The sequence below is a fragment of the Rattus rattus genome, chromosome 6 (assembly GCF_011064425.1).
Source record: "Rattus rattus isolate New Zealand chromosome 6, Rrattus_CSIRO_v1, whole genome shotgun sequence".
Lineage (NCBI taxonomy): Eukaryota > Metazoa > Chordata > Mammalia > Rodentia > Muridae > Rattus > Rattus rattus.
In genome coordinates this window covers 28,617,377-28,638,833 of record NC_046159.1, presented here as the reverse complement: position 1 = coordinate 28,638,833, position 21,457 = coordinate 28,617,377, and the positions used below count along the sequence as shown (strand labels likewise).

At 44.1% G+C, this 21,457-nt stretch overlaps 1 protein-coding gene and 1 non-coding gene across 6 annotated transcripts in view; both read right to left on the bottom strand.

Annotated features, from left to right (window-relative positions):
• Window positions 1-8,517: 8,517 nt before the first annotated feature.
• Window positions 8,518-21,457, bottom strand: part of Csgalnact2 (chondroitin sulfate N-acetylgalactosaminyltransferase 2) — a 31,400-nt gene continuing 18,460 nt past the window's right edge. For 4 of the 5 annotated variants that reach the window (XM_032905822.1, XM_032905826.1, XM_032905825.1 and 1 more), the window contains 2 exons: window positions 16,942-17,023; window positions 8,518-10,443 (listed from right to left, as the gene is read on the bottom strand). In XM_032905822.1, the coding sequence (XP_032761713.1) occupies window positions 10,151-10,443; window positions 16,942-17,023 (375 nt within the window). In that variant the 3' untranslated portion in view covers window positions 8,518-10,150. Of the gene's footprint in view, window positions 10,608-16,941; window positions 17,024-21,457 lie in introns of all 5 variants that reach the window. The other variant, XM_032905827.1, reaches the window with a different exon arrangement.
• On the bottom strand, window positions 14,526-14,657 carry LOC116904702. Its single transcript, XR_004388397.1, has one exon. It is a non-coding gene; the product is annotated as a small nucleolar RNA SNORA17 (small nucleolar RNA).

Here is a 21,457-nt window from a genome sequence, read left to right as displayed (position 1 = left end):
TTTTCTCTGTCTGGGAGGGGTTGGGGGTGGGCTTCCCAGCTTGTGCAGGGGTAAGCAGGGGTTCCAGCCTAACAAGCAACAACAGGGCAAACAACTCAGGGCGAGGGAAGGCCAGCAAGCAAACCCGGAACCGTCTTTCTTCAGACACTGAAGGATGCCCCAGACTTAGATCATGTCTTCCCACATGTTAAGTCAATCAGGACAATTCTTCAGCTAAGGCTTCCTTTGCAGATGACCTAAGGTGTGGCAAGTTGACATTAAAATCCAAAGTAAACCATTTAAAAAAAATTGGCAAAAACAAAAACAAAACAAAACAAAAACCATGAACAGGTATTTCCCGAAAGATGGCCAATGACCAGGTGCTAAGTTACCCACCACCTCGTCCCTAAGAATAAGCTAAATTAAAGCCAAAATTCACACCTACCAGAGGTTAGACTTGACTCTTTTGTTTTTTATTAACTAAAGACATGAAAATTAGCATGTAGGGAGGATTTGAAGTCACTGGTCTCCTATGACTGATAAGGGTTATTTACTGCAAAGGACCGGACGAGGCTGACGAGAAAAAAAATCAGAAGACACAAATAAATGATACTAGTAATGACAACGAGGTGGCGTTAGCCTAAATTCTGCCTACAACACAGAAAACAAGACGATAGTCCAAGCAACTTTGTGGATTTCTTCTAAACTTAATTTTACCATCATAAAATTGTATCCAAACAACTCACGCAAAGCTGAGAAAACTAGGGGAAAAAACACCAGAAAAATCAAATAGCTTTGTACTTATTAAATAAATTGAACTTGTGGATAAAAAACAAAAACAAAAACAAAAAAAAAACCTTCCTAGATAGAAAAGTTCATGCCTAAATGGCTTCCAGGCCTTTGGTTTTTTTTTCCCCCAACTATTCATGGGAAAACCCAAAGTTTTTTTTAAAAAAGAAGTATTTATTTTTATTTAATGTTTATGTATAAGCGTCGACCTGTATATATGTGTATGTACCATGTGCATGCCTGTTGTCCTGGAGGCCTAAAGATGTTGTCAGATTCCCTGGAACTGGAGTTGCAAATCCCGTGGCTTGCCATGAAGGTACTGGAAACCTAACCCAGGTTCCCTGCGAGAGCAGCTGGTGCTCTTAACTGCTGAGCCACTGCTCCGTCCCCCAGTACTCCCAGTTTTACAATCTTCTGGAAGCAGTCAGCGAGAACACGCATGAGTCTCCTTGGGGTATGAGATGGGGTCTTGGAGTTACACATGGTTGTTAGCTGCAAGTGGGTGCTGGGAATTGAGCTGGGCTCCTTGCAAGAGGTCAGTGCTCTTAACCCTGGCCCCGACCTGAGCTCTTGTGTCAGCTTCTCAGTGCTGGGTCATGCCCGCCGGCAGTGGCATTCTTACCCGGAAGTGTTTTCTAAGGATGGCATCGCCGTTTGAGAGACTTGTGTGTTTTCACAGGAGTTTTAGGATTTAAAAAAAAAATCATTCTGTGAAGAATCCCATTGCCATTTTGACGAGGCTATGTTAAATCTGCACTTGCTTTTTGTAACACAGCCATTTTAATAGTATTAATTCTGCCAATACATGAGCGTGGGAGGCCTTCTTGTCTGCTGTGTCCTTTCCAATTTCTTTCTTCAGTATCTTCCAGTTTTTATTGAGAAGACTTCTGTCCTTGTATTAGGGTTATACCTACTTTCTATTACACTATTTGAATAGGACCTCTCCTCCATAAGTGGTTCTCAACCTGTGGATTGCAACTCTCTGATGGTTGAATGTCCCTTTTCCAGGGGTCACCCAAGTGCAAAATTGTAGTTATGAAATAGTTTTATGGTTGGGGTCACCACAACCTGAGGAACTGTATTAAAGTGTTGCAGCATCAAGAAGGATGAGAGCCACTGCCCTAAATGGTTTCTCTGAAGCTTTCTTATTGTCATTATAGGAAAGCTCTGGACCTTTGTAGAAGAATTTTGTATTTTACCACTTTGCTGAAAGTCATCATTGTGTTTTTGTGGGTTTTGTTTCTGTGTGTTTGGTTTTTTCCTCATTAAACATTGTTTTGGTTGTTGTTGTTGTTACTGTTTGTTTGCTTGTTTTCTAAAGAGAGAAAGAGAAAGAAAGGCCATGGAGTTGAGTGGGTGGGAGGTGGGAAGGATCTTTGAGGAGTTGAGGGAGAAGAAATTGATCAGAATATATCATATGATTTTTTTTTCCAAAAAGAAAAAGAAAAACGATCAGTTCTAAGACTTTTCTGGTGGAGTTTTTAGGGTCTTTGTTCGATTGAGTGTATGTACTGTTCCTTCAGTCTCCATTTTATTAATTTCTTCCCTGATCATTCTGTCTGTCTGTCTGTCTGTCTACCTTATCTATCTATCTATCTATCTATCTATCTATCTATCTATCTATCTATCACCTATCTACTATCTATCTACCTATCTAGTATGTATGTATGTATGTATGTATGTATGTATGTATGTATGTATCTGTCTATCTATCTAGTCTATCCTTCATTTATTTCTTTTGTTACCTATTGCTTTTTTTCTTTTTATTACTTTTATTTTTTTTACAGTCCAATCGTAATCCCCCTCCCGGTCTTCCCTCCCACAGTTCCTCATCCCATCCTTCATTCCCCCCACTCTCCTTCCCCCCCACTGCCCTCCCCCCCAATGCAGAGAGGATGCTCCCTTGCCCCTCTGCCAGGCCTCCCCACCCCCTCTCTGGGGCTCAAGTCACTGCAGGCTTGGCTCATCTTCTTTCCTGAGGCAGACCAGGCCGTCCTCTGCTGTGTGTGTGTCGGGGGCCTCATATCATCTGGTGTAGCTGCCCCGTTGGCTCACTGTCTGAGAGCTCTCAGGGGTCCAGGTCAGTTGAGCCTGCTGGTCACCCTATGGGGTCGCCCTCCTCAGCTTCTTCCAGCCTTTCCCTAATTTGACCTCTGGGGTCCCCAACTTCAGTCCATTGGTTGGGTGTAAATATTCGTGTCAGTCTTGGTCAGCTGCTTGTTGGGCCTCTTGGAGAACACCGTTCTTATTTTTCTAAGACTTTGAAGTATTTCTCCAGGTGATTTGAGACCATTCTGATTTCTTTTTTTTTTTTTTTTTTTTTTTTTTTTTTTTTGGAGCTGGGGACCGAACCCAGGGCCTTGCGCTTGCTAGGCAAGTGCTCTACCACTGAGCTAAATCCCAACCCCCTCTTTACCTTACAGCTGCCTTGCATACCAGAGGCCTCTGCTGGCCACACTCAAGTTTGCAGTCTGTAAACTGAGCAGATTTTCTCACCTTCCTGAGACTCCTCAGATGGTACCCCCAGGGGCTACTAATGTTTCAGCTTTGGGGTGGGGGGAGCCTCCCAAGGCCTCTGAGAGTGTGGGAATCAATCAGAAGCTGGGATCATTTCAGGCAGAGGACTTGTCTTCTTGCTTTCAAAAGCTCTGGGGTATTAGTCACCCTGCTGTAGGAATGCAGCTGTGTTGTGGATCACGTATATTCCTGGAACCTGAGTGACTCTTCAGCAGCGACAGGTAGGTGGCTCCAGAGAGAGGTTGATCTACTGGCTGCCCTCAGGCTCAACACTAGGCAACGCAGGATGATGGTCAGCTGATGCGATCAGCTCCTAGCCAGCAAGGAGAGGCTAGACTTGTGTATCTATCTACCTGCCTGAGCCGAGCCTGCTGCTGCTGCTGCCTGTGCCCTTTCTTGTCAGTGTCTGGGTGTTCTCTTCTCCGCAACTCCGTCCGACTTCTGGTTGTTCTCCAGATCTCAAATCCCCAGAGCAACTCAGCTTTTTACAAAATAAATATGTTTATTAATTTTTTGGAGAGTTTCATAAAATATATTTTGATCACATTCACACCCAATTCTTCCCCCTTAATTCCTCTGAGATCAATCCCTATACCTCCCTGCTCCATTTTACATTTGTATCTTTTTTTTAAAGTTTAATAACCCATTGACTCCAAGTATCCTGTGTCTGTACTTCTGGACATTGGGGACACCTACCGGAGCATGGTCAGTTTACCAGGAGCTACAGCCTTAAAGAAAACTGACTTTCCCTACCCCAGAAGCTATCGATGGTCATAGTTCCTTAGCTAGGGGCTCATGAACTCCTTCCCATCCTGTGCTAGACTGTTGACTGTGTGGACGTCTACAGCTGCCTGAGTTCACAAGTGTCCAGGGAGGACCTGTCCTGTCCGGAAGACGCTGTGTTTGCTCCGGTCACCCCTAACATCTGGCCCTTACAGTCTTCTTGCTCCTTCCATGTTAGTCCCCAAGCTTTGGGGGTGGGGGTTAAATATTTCCTATGTCTTCTCTGCCCTTTGACCCCTTGTGCATTTCTGCATTAGCCACCATTAACTGCGCAAGGAAATTTCTCTGGTGGAATTCGCACTCATCCGTGTGTAGAAAGAAACACATTCAGAGGGCTGTCTGGTGCTATATCTGCTTAGCAAAATCATAGTATTAGTTTCAGCCTTCATGTCTGATGACCTCCCCAACAAAAGGTTCTTGGCCAGATTTTCAGTACCAGACACCATGTGTTTCCTCCTGTGGAACAGGCCTTAAACCCAAAGGAAAGTCTGGAAGGTTGTTGGTTATCCCCACAACATTTATGCTACTATTCTCTAATGGAACAGAATTGATAGAATTATACACACACACACACACACACACACACACACACACACACACACACACACACTATTCTCTAATGGAACAGAATTGATAGAATCACACACACACACACACACACACACACACTATTCTCTAATGGAACAGAATTGATAGAATTATACACACACACACACACACACACACACACACACACTATTCTCTAATGGAACAGAATTGATAGAATTACACACACACACACACACACACACACACACACACACACACACACACACACCCACACACCCTCTATCTAATCAATCTATCCTAAAACTCCTGTGAAAACACACAAGTGTCCCAAACAGCGATGCCATCCTTAGAAAGCACTTCCGGGTAAGAATGCCACTGCCGGCGGGCATGACCCAGCAGTGAGAAGCTGACACAAGAGCTCAGGTTGGGGCCAGGGTTAAGAGCACTGACTTCTCTTGCAAGGAACCCAGCTCGATTCCTCAATGTCATTTTTTCTTTATGGTCAAATAAAATTCTACAGTATATAGGTACCATATTGTATATAGGTACCATACTGTATACGGGCACCACACTGTATACAGGGACCACACGTATACAGGGACCACACTGCATATGGGCAGCACACTGCATATAGGTACCACACTGCATTGCCACTCATCAATTAATAGACATCTAGGTTGTTTCCATGTTCTAGCTACTGTGGGTGGGCATGCATGTCCATAGCAGGAAATAGTCTTTTGGGTATGTGCTCAGGAGTGGCATCATTGGGTCATAAGGTAGACAGATCTATTCCTAGTTTTCTGAGGGATAGCTATGCTGATTCCCACAGCAGTGAATCAAACTTGCCTAGCAAGCACTCTACCACTGAGCTAAATCCCCAACCCCTTTCAAAGTAATTTTAAGTTGGATTTCTCTGACAGCTAACACTTTAAAAAATATTCCTTAGCCATTTGTACCTCTTAGAACTGTTTCTTAGCTCACGTAAGGAACAGAGTTGTTTTATCGGTGTTGAACTTTTTTTTTCTTTTTTCTTTTTTTTATTAACTTGAGTATTTCTTATTTACATTTCGAGTGTTATTCCCTTTCCCAGTTTACAGGCCAACATCCCCCTAATCCCTCCTACTCCCCTTCTTTATGGGTGTTCCCCTCCCCATCCTCCCCCCATTGCCACCCTCCCCCCAACAATCACGTTGACTGGGGGTTCAGTCTCAGCAGGACCAAGGGCTTCCCCTTCCACTGATGATCTTACTAGGCTATTCATTGCTACCTATGCAGTTGGAGTCCATGTATAGTCTTTGGGTAGTGGCTTAGTCCCTGGAAGCTCTGGTTGGTTGGCATTGTTGTTCATATGGGGTCTCGAGCCCCTTCAAGCTCTTCCAGTTCTTTCTCTGATTCCTTCAACGGGGGTCCTGTTCTCAGTTCAGTGGTTTGCTGCTGGCAAGAATGCACGGTGACCTGCTGCAGGTCTGAACTTTCCAGGCCCGCTGAAAGTCAGCGAGAAAAACAGCGGGCGGAGAACAAAAGAACAGAACCCACAGCTATAACAATAGGGTTAGACTGGTGTTGAACTTTTTGAGTTCCTCATACATTATAGACACTAATGCTGTGACTACATCTGGCAGAGACTCTTTCGAATTCTGCAGACTGCCCTGCCAGTCAATGAACAGTTCCTTCTGCAGTACAGAGGCGTCTGAATTTCACGAACGTCCACTTGCTGCTACTCCTTCTTCAGCTTCAGACCTAACTTCTCGGGTTTTGATCGAGTTGGAATTGGTTTGTGTGAAGGTTGAGAGAACAGGTCAGTTTCATTCTTCTACACGGAGATACCTAGGTTTCCCGACATCACTGTTTAAAGTTCATGTTTTTCTTTTCTCAACACTGTGTTTAGCATCTTGGTCAACATCAGGTGGCTGTAGGTGCACTGGGTCCTCTATTCTGTCCCACTGATCAGTGGTTTTTGTGTGTGCCAGCACCATGCTGGTTTTACTACTAAGTTCTGTAGTATACAACTTGAAATCAGGTTCGGGCATAACTCTGGCAAGATTTTTATTTTTTCAGTACTGTTTTGGCTATTTGGAATCCTTTGAGGTTCCATATGAATTTTAAGTTTCTTTTCTCAATTTCCATGAGTGTATTATTGGGACTCTGATTAGTATGGCATTGGGTCTGTGGTTTGCTTTTGGCTAGACAGCTATTTCCACTATTACGTCTGCCAATCCATGAGCATGGCTGGTATTTTCTGGTACTTCTTCAATTTTCTTTTCTTCAGTGTCTTAAGTTTTTATAGTAAAAGTCTTTTGCTTCCTCAGACCAATTCCAAGGTATTTTTGAGGCTATCGTGAATGGGGTTGTAATCTCAGGTTTTTTTTTTTTTTTCCTCAATATGTTTGCTGTTGGTACGTAGTGAGACTGATTTTTTTTTGTTAATTTTGCATATATACTTTATCAGCTGTAGGTGGATTTTGGTGGAATCTTTATGAGTTTTCTGTATAGAATCTTGTCACCTGCAAATAAAGACGCGGTGCTGTTTTCCTTCACTGGCTGTAAGCCCATTATCCCATTCCATTGTCTTATTGCTCTAAGTGTTCCAGGCCTTCTGTTGGACGAGTGCAGAGAGTGGGCATATCCTCATTAGTATCATGCTAACTGCGGGCTTCTACATTGCCATGCCTTCAGCTGAGATGTGTCCCCTGTCTGATTCTTCAGGCCTCTGTCATGAGAGCATACTGGATTCTGTCAAGGCCTTGTTTGCATCTATTGAGACAATCGCTTGGTTTCTGTCCTTGCGTGTACTTTGTGAACTGCACTCATAGATTTATATGCTGAAACACCTCTGCCTCTCCAGGATGAAGCTAGAGTGATCATCTAGGACGGTTGGATGATTTTTTTTGAATCAGTTTGTAACTCTTTTATTGAGAAAATTTGCATGGATGTTCATCTAGGAGATTGTCCTACAATGAATTCTTCTTTGGGTTGAGGTGAGAGGGCAGAGTCTTTGTCTGGCCTGGGTATTAAGGTAATACAGTTTTGTAAAAAGGGATTTCTAAGAGATTCTCCCTCTTCTATTTGACAGAATAGTTTGAGGAGTATTGATTTCAGGTCTGATGCAAGTAACTTACTTTGGAAAGTAAGTTCAGTTACTATACTCACAACTGAAGATACAGGAATTTTACTCCTACAGAAATTCTGGCACACTTCTAAGACTGTGCCATGATACCCATGATACCACTTCTTGTAATAGAAAAAGAAAAAAATAAAAAGTGTAAACAGCCAAAAGCTAACCAATAATATTTACAGCAACAAAAAATGAAAATAAATTAAAAAAAATGCTCTGGAGGCACAAATATTACCAATAGTCAATATCAGAGTATGTTCATGAAATATTACTCAATAATAAAATGAATCAGTTTAGATATTAACATGGGTAAACCTTTTTTTGTTTTGTTTTTCAAGACAGGGTTTCTTTATATCTCTGATTATTCTTTTTTTTTTTTTTTTCCCGAGCTGGGGACCCGAACCCAGGGCCTTGTGCTTCCCTAGGCAAGCGGCTCTACCACTGAGCTAAATCCCCAACCCCCTCTGATGATTCTTAAACTCACTTTGTAGACTCACAGAGATCCCCCTGCCTCTGCCTCCTGAGAGCTGGGGTTGAAGGTGTACACCACCACGCCCGGCGACATGGGTCAACTTTAAGAACACAATATCTCATAGTACATAATAATGTGAATGTAAAACCTGACAAAGTCAGACAGTGGAGGACGCGTGCGTTAGAAAGGGCACAGCAGGGCTAGTGACATGCTGTGCCCTGGTGCGTGCTTTACTCTTTACTGTCACAAAGGCATGCCTCGAATCGTTATGAACTTATATTTTAAATTAGAAAGAAAGTAGTCTACCACATTCTCATTTGGCTTTTGGTAACAAAATACTTTATTGGTACCACTTAATGTAAAAAATATAGTAATGCTTTCAAATCTTAGCTCCCATCTTCAAATAAAAGCTAGTTTTAAAAAAATAGGAGTTAAAGTAAAAATCATTTGATTATCTCAAAACCAAGCTGAAACCACCTTTGTAAATCACTAAGTACCCTAACTTTAAATACCATGGTCACTGCTCTTTACAATAAATAAGTGTGTACAAAGGAGACATTGGCTCTGCTTATTCTGCAGAGAGCACTTTATACATCTTAAAACACCTCGCACTCCCGGAGCCCTCAGCAGTTAGCTACCATTGGAGTGGACTCACCTTAGCACCTAGAGATTTGGCATTTGTCATGTCTGAGATGGCTGATTTACTGAACCAAACAGTGACTTTCCGAGTTCGCACGGGCTATATACAAATAGCCCTGTAAGAGTCAAGGGCTACAAAAGCAAGCCCGCCCTCACCGTAGCGCCAGTTCCTGATTGAGTGATGGCCGGACGATAAAATATCCATGTGTGATAAATATTATAGTACAGTTCTACCAGAACATAATTTCTTATTCATCTTGTCTCATTAATATAATTTACATTTCAATTAAAATAGCATTAATCTGTACATGTTTTTTAAAGTACTCCATAATTCATATTTTTATCAGATTACTTTTCTTAAATCAAGGGTGATCTTATTATATAACACATTAAATTGGTTTTTTTTTTCAATAAAACTCTTTCAACTGGAAGTATAATACAAATGCTAACAAATTTGTGGCAAAAATTAACATACTAGAAAATAAATATATATGTAGCCATGCTAAACAAGACAGTGCAAACAAAAGCGTACAAAACCATGCTATAATGTTCGTATCTTCTGTGTCTCTTCAGGAAGGTTCTGATACATCTGGCTTATATAAAATGATGTTCCAAACACAGCTACTTTCCTGCATTCCAATATAATAAAATGCTCAAAACAATCTATGACAGTTTGACTATGCATTCTGAACATTGGTAACATAACAATATATTTTATTTATAATCAAACCATAAATTCTAAATTAAATGTACTATATCCATTTGCTTAAAAATATATTCAGAGGTAAAGCAACATAAAACTAAGGGGTTTAGATTTATGCCTTCATGAAGGACTGCAGGTTTCAGATATGTTAATTATTCTCTGTGAAAATTTTTCTACATATGATCAATAAAAGCTTCATTTAAAGACTGAAGTCGAGTGACTGGCTTAGTGGTCAGCAGGTGATAGCCACCTGAACACCAGGACCAGCCAATACTCTGTACCCTGGAGGAGGGTGCTGGCCAACCCAACATCAGCCTCGCGCACATCCACGACCAATCGGAATACAGGTACCAGGCAGAGTGTAATTCAAACGATTTGGGGACAAATATCCATTTCACTTTGTCAACTGGTGCACACCACAGTACCTTCACAGCGCAGGCTTTCCAGCAAGACGCCTGCATTTTCTTCTTACATCAAGTTGAGCTACAGAATAGTTCAGAAAGACACGGCAAAGCCTTCTCTGGAAGAGGCACAGAGTCTAGAGTTGGAGTTAAGGCTGAATAAACAGTGCTGGCTTGTAGCTCAGACTCCCATGCGCTGCCTGTCACCCAGCGGCCTCGCTGTTGGTTCTGTATGCCTGTTTGCGGAGGTGCATCTCTATTTCCTCCCTGAAGACCATCATTCCCAGGTGGGAGTGAGAGGCCTCGTTCATGGCTTTGGATTGGATGCACATTCGGTATTGCTCAGGGGTCAGCTCGTCCGCACAGTGTTTCTCATGCCAGAGGTGGAAAAGGCCAGGAACTGGAGTCCGAATCACAATAAGATCACCATGTAAGTACTTTCGGTAAAGATGAACATCTTCTCCACCCCAGCCTTTTACTTCCATGTCGAATCCACCTGCAGGTACAAAACTGAGGCTTTAGTGTCTGACAGCCAGGGCATAAACAAGTATGGAGTATTAGATGTTCTGTTTCAAATGTACAGCCTTCCGTACAGCACAAGACGACAGCAGAGCAGGATAACTTCCTGGTTGGAAACTCCATTAACCACTGGCATTTAGACTACGAGAGTTCAACATGAGTTGCTGAGAACATCGCTATCATGATAAATATGTAAGAACACCAAATTTTACAGAACGCCAAAGGAGAAGGAAATACAAATCAGACACCCCATTAATACTTTTTTCTAACATTCAAGAAACAAGATTTTCTGGGATATGGAAAACTTTCCATAGGGTGGGGGGGAGCACAAGAACTGGACAAACAGGAGACAGAAGTTTAAGACTGGGTGCGCAGACAATGTTACACACAACTGTTCTCTGGGCCACACTGCCACCATCTTCATGAGTTTAGCTGTGCCTGTTTGCAAAAGTCCACCACAGCTGGACCTGCTGACTGCTGACCTTCCTTAGAGGACAAGCAGGGACCCTCACTGCAGCATCCTGTAATGTCTCCCAACCAGGGATACACAATTCTGTCCCAAATGCATGTGGCCTCTGGGAGGGCTGAGAAGCACACAGTGTAGGAAGGACTAGGGAGGGGTCCCAGGCACTTGGCCCTGGGCAATCTTTATCCTTGTTGGGTGCAGACTTTCCTGTGTGGCTGCCTTACAATCATCTCTGCTCCTCCTGTGACTCCCACTAGTCTATAGTAAGCCTACTGGGTTCACCAGAGTGAGCTGCCGGGTTGGTCTGTAGTAAGCCTACTGCGTTCACCAGAGTGAGCTGCCGGGTTGGTCTGAAGTAAGCCTACTGCGTTCACCGGAGTGAGCTGCCGGGTTGGTCTATAGTAAGCCTACTGCGTTCACCGGAGTGAGCTGCCGGGTTGGTCTATAGTAAGCCTACTGCGTTCACCGGAGTGAGCTGCCGGGTTGGTCTATAGTAAGCCTACTGCGTTCACCGGAGTGAGCTGCCGGGTTGGTCTATAGTAAGCCTACTGGGTTCACCAGAGTGAGCTGCCGGGTTGGTCTATAGTAAGCCTACTGGGTTCACCAGAGTGAGCTGCTGGGTTGGTCTATAGTAAGCCTACTGCGTTCACCAGAGTGAGCTGCCGGGTGGGACGTTTGGAGGAAGGGAGATAGTACTTACACCTCCCTTAAGGAAGGGATTCTAGCAGGGTATGGTCTAAACTCAGGAATGAACTGGTGTTGCTGAAGGAGTTCAGAAGAAAATAAGGCCTAGGTTCAAATACTAACACACGCCAAGTTTTAGAGGTTACATATAGGCGGGGAACGGCAGAAGCTGAGCCATGAAGGCTGGCAAGGAAGATGACTCTGTAAAAGACACTGAAATAGAAGGCAACTGAAGAAGGCATTCAAGGAAGAGCCTGCCAGATGTCTGTCACTCAGTTAGGAGCGTACAAGAAAGGCAAGCGAAGACAAAGAGCGCTGGCATGGCAGTGCACACCTACAACACCAGCAGGCACCAGGTAGGGCAGGGACCTTAGGGCTGAGGCCAGTCTGTCTCAAAGGAGCAAGGGCTGTGTGTCCAGTGCCTGTAAAATAAACTAAGAGAAAGACGGTGCCGTGGGCATGGCACACGAATGTGATGACAACCTTATCAGCACAGCTCTGACCAGCAGCAGGAGCGGAGGCTGACAGCAGTGGTTGATGGTGAAATGCAGATACTCCTTAAACTGTGTCAAGCTAAACAACTGACTCTAAAGAGGAAGAACAAAGAGTATTTGAAGTTTGTTGAACAGTTAGAAAACAAAGTCTTAAAAAACAAAAGATTCGGGGCTGGAGAGATGGCTCTGTGGTTAAGAGCACTGACTGCTCTTCCAGAGGTCCTGAGTTCAAATCCCAGCAACCATATGGTGGCTCACAGCCATCTGTAATGGGATCCGAAATCCTTTCTTTGTGTATCTGAAGACAGTGAGAGTATACTCAATACATTAAATACATCCATATATAAATAAATTAATGAATGAATTTCTTTAAGACCTAGGCTTCTAAATTATGTCTTCTTTCAAATTATGCTGTATCTCTATAAACTTTAAGCAGTCATATCTGTACTAACTGCTAAATATAGCTCTGCTTTTCTTCCTTACAGATAGATAGTATAGATGCTTAAACACAGGGGAACCCCTTACGAGTGGCATTTAAGAAACTTTGAAATCATCACTCAGTCCCAACAGATAAAAAGCTGAAAACCTGAAAAAGCAACCATTTCTCTTAGATCCTTCTGAGAAGGTCATAGGGTGAAGAGGAGAGAGAGAGAGAGAGAGAGAGAGAGAGAGAGAGAGAGAGAGAGAGAGAGAGAGAGAGAGAGAGAGAGAGATGCAGACAAAGAGTCACTAATTTCCAGAGCAGAAATGTCCCCAGAAGCCAGTCTGGGGCAGGAAAGCCCATGATTCCTGAGTGCTGGACGAGTGTGAGAGTTAGGGCTGCATGTGGGCCTGTCCACAAGGGGCTTCATTTTGGGAAATTGTATCTCTAGTCCCATTAGGTCCTCATAGTGAAGTTAGAAAAAAAATCCTCTAGATTTTTAAAACACCTTGTTTCTAGGAACTGAGGTATAAGAGTGGGGGTAGGAAACCGTTCTGAATTATAGTAGTGAATTAAGTTTAAAAAAAACTAATTGGTCCTTTGTGAATTTTACATCATGCACCTCGACCCTACTCACCTCCCCCTCCCCTTGTACCTACCCTCCACCCCTGTAATCTACCCTCAATAGAGAAAATGAAACTGTAGCATGTCACAGTGTCCTTTGTATAACCTTTTGTTCACACTGCTTTGCATGCAAACGTTTATTGCAGTGATGTGTGGGTCTGGTACGAGGCCTCTGGCTTCTGCTACTCTATCAGTACTGGAACCCTACAGGACTCTTGGATATCCTCTTTTTGGCCTGCACCGTGGAGATCCTGCAGTTTTAGATCTGTAGGACTAGTTTCTTCACGCACTCCAGCAGTTCGCTGATGAGGTAGGTGTTGGGCAGGCCTGAGAGGTATCTGAGCTGCTCAGCCCACAGGCTCTCCAGGTCTCATGCCCTTGGGACTGGCTCATGAAGAACGCCTGCAACCAGAACCAGCTCATTGTGTCACACAGGCAAGGAGGCAAGTCTGCTCTCCCGAGTGCTGGCTCACCTGCGCCCCTGCCGCCAGGTCAGCCCTATTGTGCTTCCCATGCAAAGTGCAGGGCCTACTCCCTTGAATGCTGAGCTGGTGAGGGGCAGGGACAACTTTCCTGCTCTTGTGACCGCAGGACCAGGTCTCCCACCTGCCACAGGCGGTAAGGGCCAAGAGGGAAGGGGGTATCTCTCCCTTACCCACACCACTGCATGGGAGATGAATGGTAGGGCCAGTATTCCCACAATCATATCCTCAGGGCCCATTCATCTGCAGCTTCTGCAAGTGCTGGGCTGTTCTCCTGAGCACTGTAGCTGGCTAGGGGGAGGGTCAGCTCTCCTGCTTGCCTGCCTCCAGGGCCAGCTCTCCCATGACGACCAGGAGAGGGGTGGGCCATCAACATGTCTCTGGGCAGCAGACCAGGACTTTGGTTATAACAAACCCCTGCTGCTTCAGGGCCACAGACCCAGACATGGCCCCTGGAGGCATCACAAGCCAGGATCCCACCATGGTCCCAGGTGGCATGCCCGGCTACTCATACCAGGCTGTTCCTCACTACCCTTGAGTCTCTAGTTCTGCCCACTCTTCATTGTGCCCGTATCCTTGTGTTTCTTTCTCTTTCATTTCTGTACTACCTACTTGCTCCTCATAGTGGAACTGGGTGTTTGGGTCATCTCAGGAGTGGTCTGTGCGCCCAGCCAGGCACAGCATCAGACTGGTGGTCATCTCGGGCTAGCTTCTCTCCCAGCCTGCCTGAGTGGCCCTTGTGAAGGTCATCTGTCTCAGGTTCACACCCACTTATGGCCTGTGGCCCCAGATGGGGTTCTGCTAGTCTCTGGCTCACTCCCCACCGTGGCAGCCCATCTGGTACTGCCTGGCCCCAGACTGGGGTTCTCAGGTTTGCTGTTTACAGGGACTGTTAGGCTACTACTCATTCGGATGTTCCTAAGTCAGAACACTGAGCATAGACATAGCCCCTCTCCTCTCTGCCACCTACTGACACACGTGTGACACAGCAGCCACCCCTGCAATGCCTTTATGGGCAGAGAAGTCAGTTTTTGTAAGGCCTGACATCAGAAGAAACTGTTTAATCAGAACCTAATCTGTTGTTTGCTGTGGTTGTTTTAAGTCAGAACCTGAAGTAAGGCAATACCAACTCCATCTCCCTCTAGCTGCCCATCTCAGAAAAAGTAGAGGGAAGACAGACATCCCCAGATCACAGTACACGTCACGGGTTTACCACAACACTGAGACCTAAGCAAACAACACAACAAAACCCCCAAGCACCTACTCCACACACACTACTCTAACACTTGGAATAAAACAAAACAAGAAACCAACACACAAAAAAGCAAGACTGAGAGATGGCTCAGTGGTTAAGAGCACTGACTGCTCTTCCAGAGGTCCTGAGTTCAAGTCCTAGAAACCACATGGTGGCTCACAACCATCTGTAATGGGATCCGATGCCCTCGTCTGACCTGCAAACAGCATTCTCATACATGGAATACATACATAAACAAAGCTTTAAAAGGTTAACAAGACAAACTAGTGACGATGGAGAAACAGGAGAACGACCACGCACTGCTGGGAGATGTAAATGGGTGCAGTGCTCTTGGAAGGCGCCATGGCAATCTCTGATGCATTTATTCTTTTCCTCCTTGCTGTGGCTAATACCCACTCTGAAGCAATTTAAGGAAAGATTATTTAGGCTCACGGGAAAGGCGTGGCTACAGGAGTGCCATTGGCCCCATTTTATTCAGTCATGAATGTCGTGTGTAGCTTGCTTTTTACAGGTCAGGTCAGGATGGCAGCGCATGGGTAGTATGGCTTACACTTAGTGCGGATCTTCCCATCTGGATTGATCCATCCTAGATAATCCCTCACAACTGTCCAGGGCTTTGTTTCCCTTGGGACTCAAAACCCCTTCAAGTGCGACATTCAAGATAAATCACCACACCACATAACCCAGCAATTCTACTATAGGAAAAAATGAAAAATTTACAAAGCATAAACACAAATATTTAAATCTTTAAAGCAGGAATTCTCATAATAGCCTAAGAACAGAACCCAAATATCTATCCGCTGACAGAAATGGTGTGTTCTAAGCACAGAGTGGAGCATTATTGGCAATAAACAGGGATGACGCATGAAACCTACGGCACGCATCTAAGGATAAGCACTGAACCCCGAAAGCACCACAGTGAGTGGAGGAAATCAGTACTGAGGACCAGGGCGTGTCCAACTGTAATCACACTAAGTGCTCAGAAGAGGCAAATCAATAGGAAGCAGATCAATGAGTGTGGGGAGTGAAGGGTTGATGGGAAATGAAGACTAATTGCTAATGGGCATGAGGTGTAGGTGATAATAGTCTAAAGTAATGGCGATAACTACACAGCCTAGGTAACTACATTTCAAGTCGTTGAACTTTACATGGGGTCTGAAGGCACTATACTACTCAAAACATTCACAGTATTGTTACAGTATACTGGTCTACTTCTGAAAGACAGTAAGTACTATTTTAATATGTAAACATATCAGGGAAATGGCATTTGCTTTATCATTATTTCTCGTTTTCCAATTATTCAAGAATTATAGTGACAAAGAGACGAGTCGAGGGACTTAAAAACAATGGTAATTATGAAGTGAATTTCATCTGGATCAAGAATACCACAAGCTCTATCCTAGTGCTTCTTCTATGTTATGGGAATGGAGACACTAAGTAACCTGGAGTTATAGGATTCTTCTCTACCGAACTACTCTTTGGCCCCTTTTGTGAGTACAACCGAGACAGAGGAGAAGAGGGAGACGAACCCAGACCTTTCCCCACCTCTTTGAGCTAGGGATAGAGCTTTGGCAGTAGTGAGTCTCAGTTTCTAGCTCCCACTTCAGAGAGGCCTCTCCCCTTTGTCTTCTACATGCTGGGATTCCACACCGCACACAAACAGAAAACTAAAAAGGGCTTCAGCTCTAAATGGAAAAGAGAAAACTAGATACCCAAGGTCACTTATGGCTGAAGCTCCTGGAGATAAACAGTAGGGCTCTCGAGGGCTCGGGAAGAGTACTCCAAAAACTGCAGACACAGCCGCACGCCAGTCAAGGGTCTCCTTTCTTGTTTGCTTGCTTTTCAAGAAACTAGCAACGTTAGATTTTACCTTTCTAACCTCATTTTTACTCGAAGACAGTAACTGTGAGCTTTGCTTTGCCTTTCCTATTTCAGGTATACATCCTTACAGCCTAACTGAAGGCACTGGGTTCTGATACCCTTTGGGGAAATATCGTAAGACTAGGGTAAAGACATCAAGTTCTGTCCTTAGATGTAAGGCGTACCTACCGACACTCAGAAAATCTGATTGATACTGACACGTCATCCCAAAGCCAAAATCTCTCCAAAAACCAGAGTCCTTTTTATGAACCTTAGGATAAAAAAGAAAAACATTAATTTAATCTTTAATAACTAGAAGTTTTAATCAATAATTAAACAACTACTTTACAAAAAATTTCCGTCATTTATTTAAAGAATCATATGCTGCTAAATCCTCACGAAACAAATTAATACCCTAATCTGCAAGAGCACAGAATTTTATCATTTGCAGCTTAACTGAACTCAAGCCCTGTGCTCAATTCAAGCTGTTACTAATAACAAAATAGACAAAATAGAATGGCCCTGACTTCAGTGGACTCAGGAGGACAAGAGGGGTGTGTGTGTGTGTGTGTGTGTGTGTGTGTGTGTGTGTGTGTGTGTGTGTGTGTGTAATAATTTAACACCATCACTTCTGCTTTTTTTCCTCTTTCCAGCCCGTACCCTCGGAATGACGACTCTGAGACTACTTATTAGTAAATGCCTCGGCCCAAGCTTTGGCTTACTCCCTAGCTCAAACCCTAGTTCTCATTTCCACATGGTTAGTTTCCGCTCCTTCAGTCCTGGCCTGCTTCCTCCTTGACATCTTCCTCAGCATCTCTCCCTGCATCCCCTTTTATTCTCTCACTGTTTCCCAGAATCCTCTCTCTTCCTGCCAGTGTCCCACCTCCTATCCCTGCCTCAGCTCATTGATGACAGATGACATTTGTAGGAGACTCTGCAACACACACACCTTATTTGGGTGGTGTCCTCTGCATAGTTTTCTTTTTTTTTTTTTTTTTTCCCGGAGCTGGGGATCGAACCCAGGACCTTGCAGTTGCTAGGCAAGTGCTCTACCACTGAGCTAAATCCCCAACCCATAGTTTTCTGTTATTTGGTCCCATAAAGCTTATAAGCATTCAGGAAACTCTTGTCACCTATAGCTTTTCAACAGGACACGAATACTTTGCAGGGATGAGACAGTTTTACCCCAGTTAGTGTAAGGTGTTCACTAACAGGTATTAAGATAGAATTCAAACCCACAAGCTAAATAGGGAGGGATGGTGGGTGCATTAGAAACTGAAGATCATGAGAGTTTTTAGAAAAGACAACTAGCAAGGGGGGCAGCAAACTACAGCCCTGGGCTAACTCTGGCCTGCCACCTGCTTTGTAAATAATTTATCATGACAAACACATATGGGGGCTTTCACAATGCAGAGGGAGAGAGCTTTGTAGTTACAACTGAACCATTTGGCCCAAAAAGCCTAAAATATCTCTTTACATAAAGTTTGCCAACAACTGGTGAAGATACCCTTCAAACTACCAAATCCTTTTCCTCTCTGAGAAAAACCAATATGAAAATGAAGTTATTGCTGTTGACGTCCAAGAGAGAAACACAAAACCAAAGATGTGTAGGAAACTAGCAAACTAATAAATCTTCTTTTCAAAAAGGCTGTGCCACATGCCAAGGCGAGGGGAAGCAGACAGAGGAAGGTCCACTCTGTTAACAGCTTCCTACAGAACACTTCCTTGAGTAGGTGAGCTGAGCAGGGACCTGAGTGAAATAAGAGAAGCTATGCAAGTATCTGGAAAACAGCACTGCAAGCCACGAGAACGGCAAGCACGGGACTCTGCTGAGAGTGTTCAACCCAGAAGGGACGGAGGGTGGCAAGAGGACAGTAAGCGAGGCACTAGGGTGATCTGCAAGGGGGTTAGATTAGATTTGTTGGGATCAGAGTGAGGAAGGATGTCGAAGAAGTCCTTTTTAAGGGGGTGGATCAGTTACCAAAAAAGGACAGGCTGGTCCCAGGAAGTTGTTCCTGTGGCCACTCCTATGGGGCAGTTCCCCTAGGAATGCACACAGGCTGGGGTAGTCAGGCAGACAGAGCTCTAGAGAGGAAAATGAAGAACCGGATGTTTATCTTCCCCGAGTGAAACAGAGAACAAAATAAGTTGAAGGCAAAGGCTTTGGGCAGGGAAGGGGCAGGAGTGATCTGCATGGTTCCAAGGACAGAGGGTGGGAAGAAGGTAGGAGCATGGCTCCAAGGCAGCTCAGGAGCCCAGGCCTCGCTCGGCAGGCAAGGCAGGACTGTGGGTTGACCTCCCTGGGGCCTGGGTGACAGCCATCCTTAACCAGGTTGAGATGCTATGGGAGAACACTGTAAAGAAAAGGAGGGAAGGAGGTGAGCACAGCAAAGCACCCCTGGCTGGTCTGGTGCATGGAGTCCAGCCTGGGTAAGGACATGAAGGTGAGGAGAGCTAAAGCAAGACAGCTCTTCCAAAGGCAGACACTGAGACAGCTTCCTGCAGAAACTAAGCTAGGAGTTGATTCCGACTGATAAGGGAGCCATGTTAGAGACCTGTGGGGAATGACAATTCACAAAGGCCTGCAGGCAAGAAGATCAGTAGAGACTAGGGATAGTACGACTTAAGGAGAGACACTGTAGCCAACATTCCACCAAATTTTCCTGTAGAAAGCTGCGGAATAAATATTTTAGGCTGTAAGAAACATTTAGTCTGTCACAATTCTTGTACTGTAAAAACAGTCACTGATAATAAATAATTAAATGAGCAGGCTGTGCCCCAGTAAACTTTATTATGGTCACTAGAATTTCAGCTTCATATAATTTTCATGTGTGATAAAATATTAAAATTTCAAACCATTAATATTGTAAATGGAATTCTCAACTTGTGGGCTACATAAAGTAAGGAAGACGGCAGACGCAGTGGCTCAGATGCAGTGTCCCGAGCTTAAGCTATGCCCAGTGTGATAGCCTCCCTGCTGCCTTTGGATCAGCTCCTCCAGCACCAAGTTGGCCTGCAAAATGCCACGTTTTCTACCATAATGATAATGAACTGAACCTCTAAAACTGTAAGCCAGTCCCAACTAAATGGTTTGTTTTTATAAGAGTTGCCTTGATCATGGTGTCTCTTTCACAGCAATAAAACCCTAACTAAGACACTAACCATAACCTAAATATCTAAGCCCCCATAATTCCAATCCCCAGGAATACCAGGGGAATATATAACTGTGTATAGTAACGCACATTTACCATGGCTATACCTAACTCCTGACCTTTCCTATTTCCACTCTTTTCTTTTCCTCAGTCTCCATTATCTGCTCCAAAACAAGGTCCAAAAATCTCTAATTCTGTGCAATTAACACCTTTTGCCAAGCTACAACTACACCCCCTCTTTCAGCCAGTAGACACTTCCTGTCAGAGTTACATAGTCTTTCTTCTCTCTAAGTGCTAGCACAGTAGCATACAATGCAAACTCCATCTAGGGGTCCCACACATTCTATGTGACCTGGCCCAGCATTGTGCTCCAACTTTGCCAGCTGTGCTCTAAGCACAGGAGGAGACTCAGTCGCTGCTAGGCTGTTTCCTTTCAGTCATTCCATGGCTATAAACAGCCTCATCTCTGAAATGCCTTTTTGACTGAACACAGCACCGAAATCACCTCATTAGTTTTTACAACTTGGTTTGTTTTAATCATGCTTATTATCTATTTATTATCTATTATTTATTATCTATTTTTGTCTTCTTCCAGAATAAAAATCCTTGTGAACAAGGTAGGGTTATGGGTGCAGAGGGTCTCAGTGAAATACAGTGCTTGGCCAAACAGATCCTCAAGAGTAGATGAATTAACATAGCAGGCAGTCTGCGCAGAGCTTGAGTGTAACCATGGAGCACACCGCCTGGGCCCCCGTTTGGTCGGTTCACTAGATACACAGCTGCAAAGCTGTGATCAGGGGTTGCCAGGAGGATTCAGTGAGTTAATACACAGGCAGAATAGAACAGAAACATGCACACAGTAAAGGGCACAGAAACATTAGCTGTTAATGTTAATGTTATCTATCCGGGCATGGTGGTACACTTGTGATACCCAGTACTTAGAAGCCTGAGGCTTAAGTCTGGTGTCAGTCTGGGTTAGACAGTAAGTTCAGGGCCAGGCCTGGGATGGGATGGGTGGATATATATGGATATATACATTAAGACCTTGTCTCCAAAAGAAAGAAAAGGAGGAAGAGGGGGAGGGAGGTAGAAAAGCAAAAAGGAAAATTCTAAAATAACAACAATTAAAAGTCATCTGGAAATAACCCACGTGCCCATTTTCCTCTACACTTACTTTGGTATTTACTTTATTTACCGTTCATGCCTTCCTCTTGATAGATAATACTCACTACACTAAGTACTAGTAAATTTCTTATTAAAGTTTGGCTTGTGTTTAATGTACTTTATACGTATTGCTATTCTAGCCCCTGATTATCTGCTCAGCCGACATCCCAGGAGTAGGTATTACCACTAACGGCTATGAATCTGTTTAAACCTGAGCCTGGAGAGCTGGCCTGCATTCCCGCTAGCCTCACTTGCGTGGCCGTGACTCTTGAAAGAAGTAACTTCACAACGCGCTTTTACTCCTAGTAAAGTCTACTAATGTGTGAATCACTGCCAAGCTCTACCTCGGGTTTCTATTATGTGCGGTTACTGCTTACTGTCAGTATTGC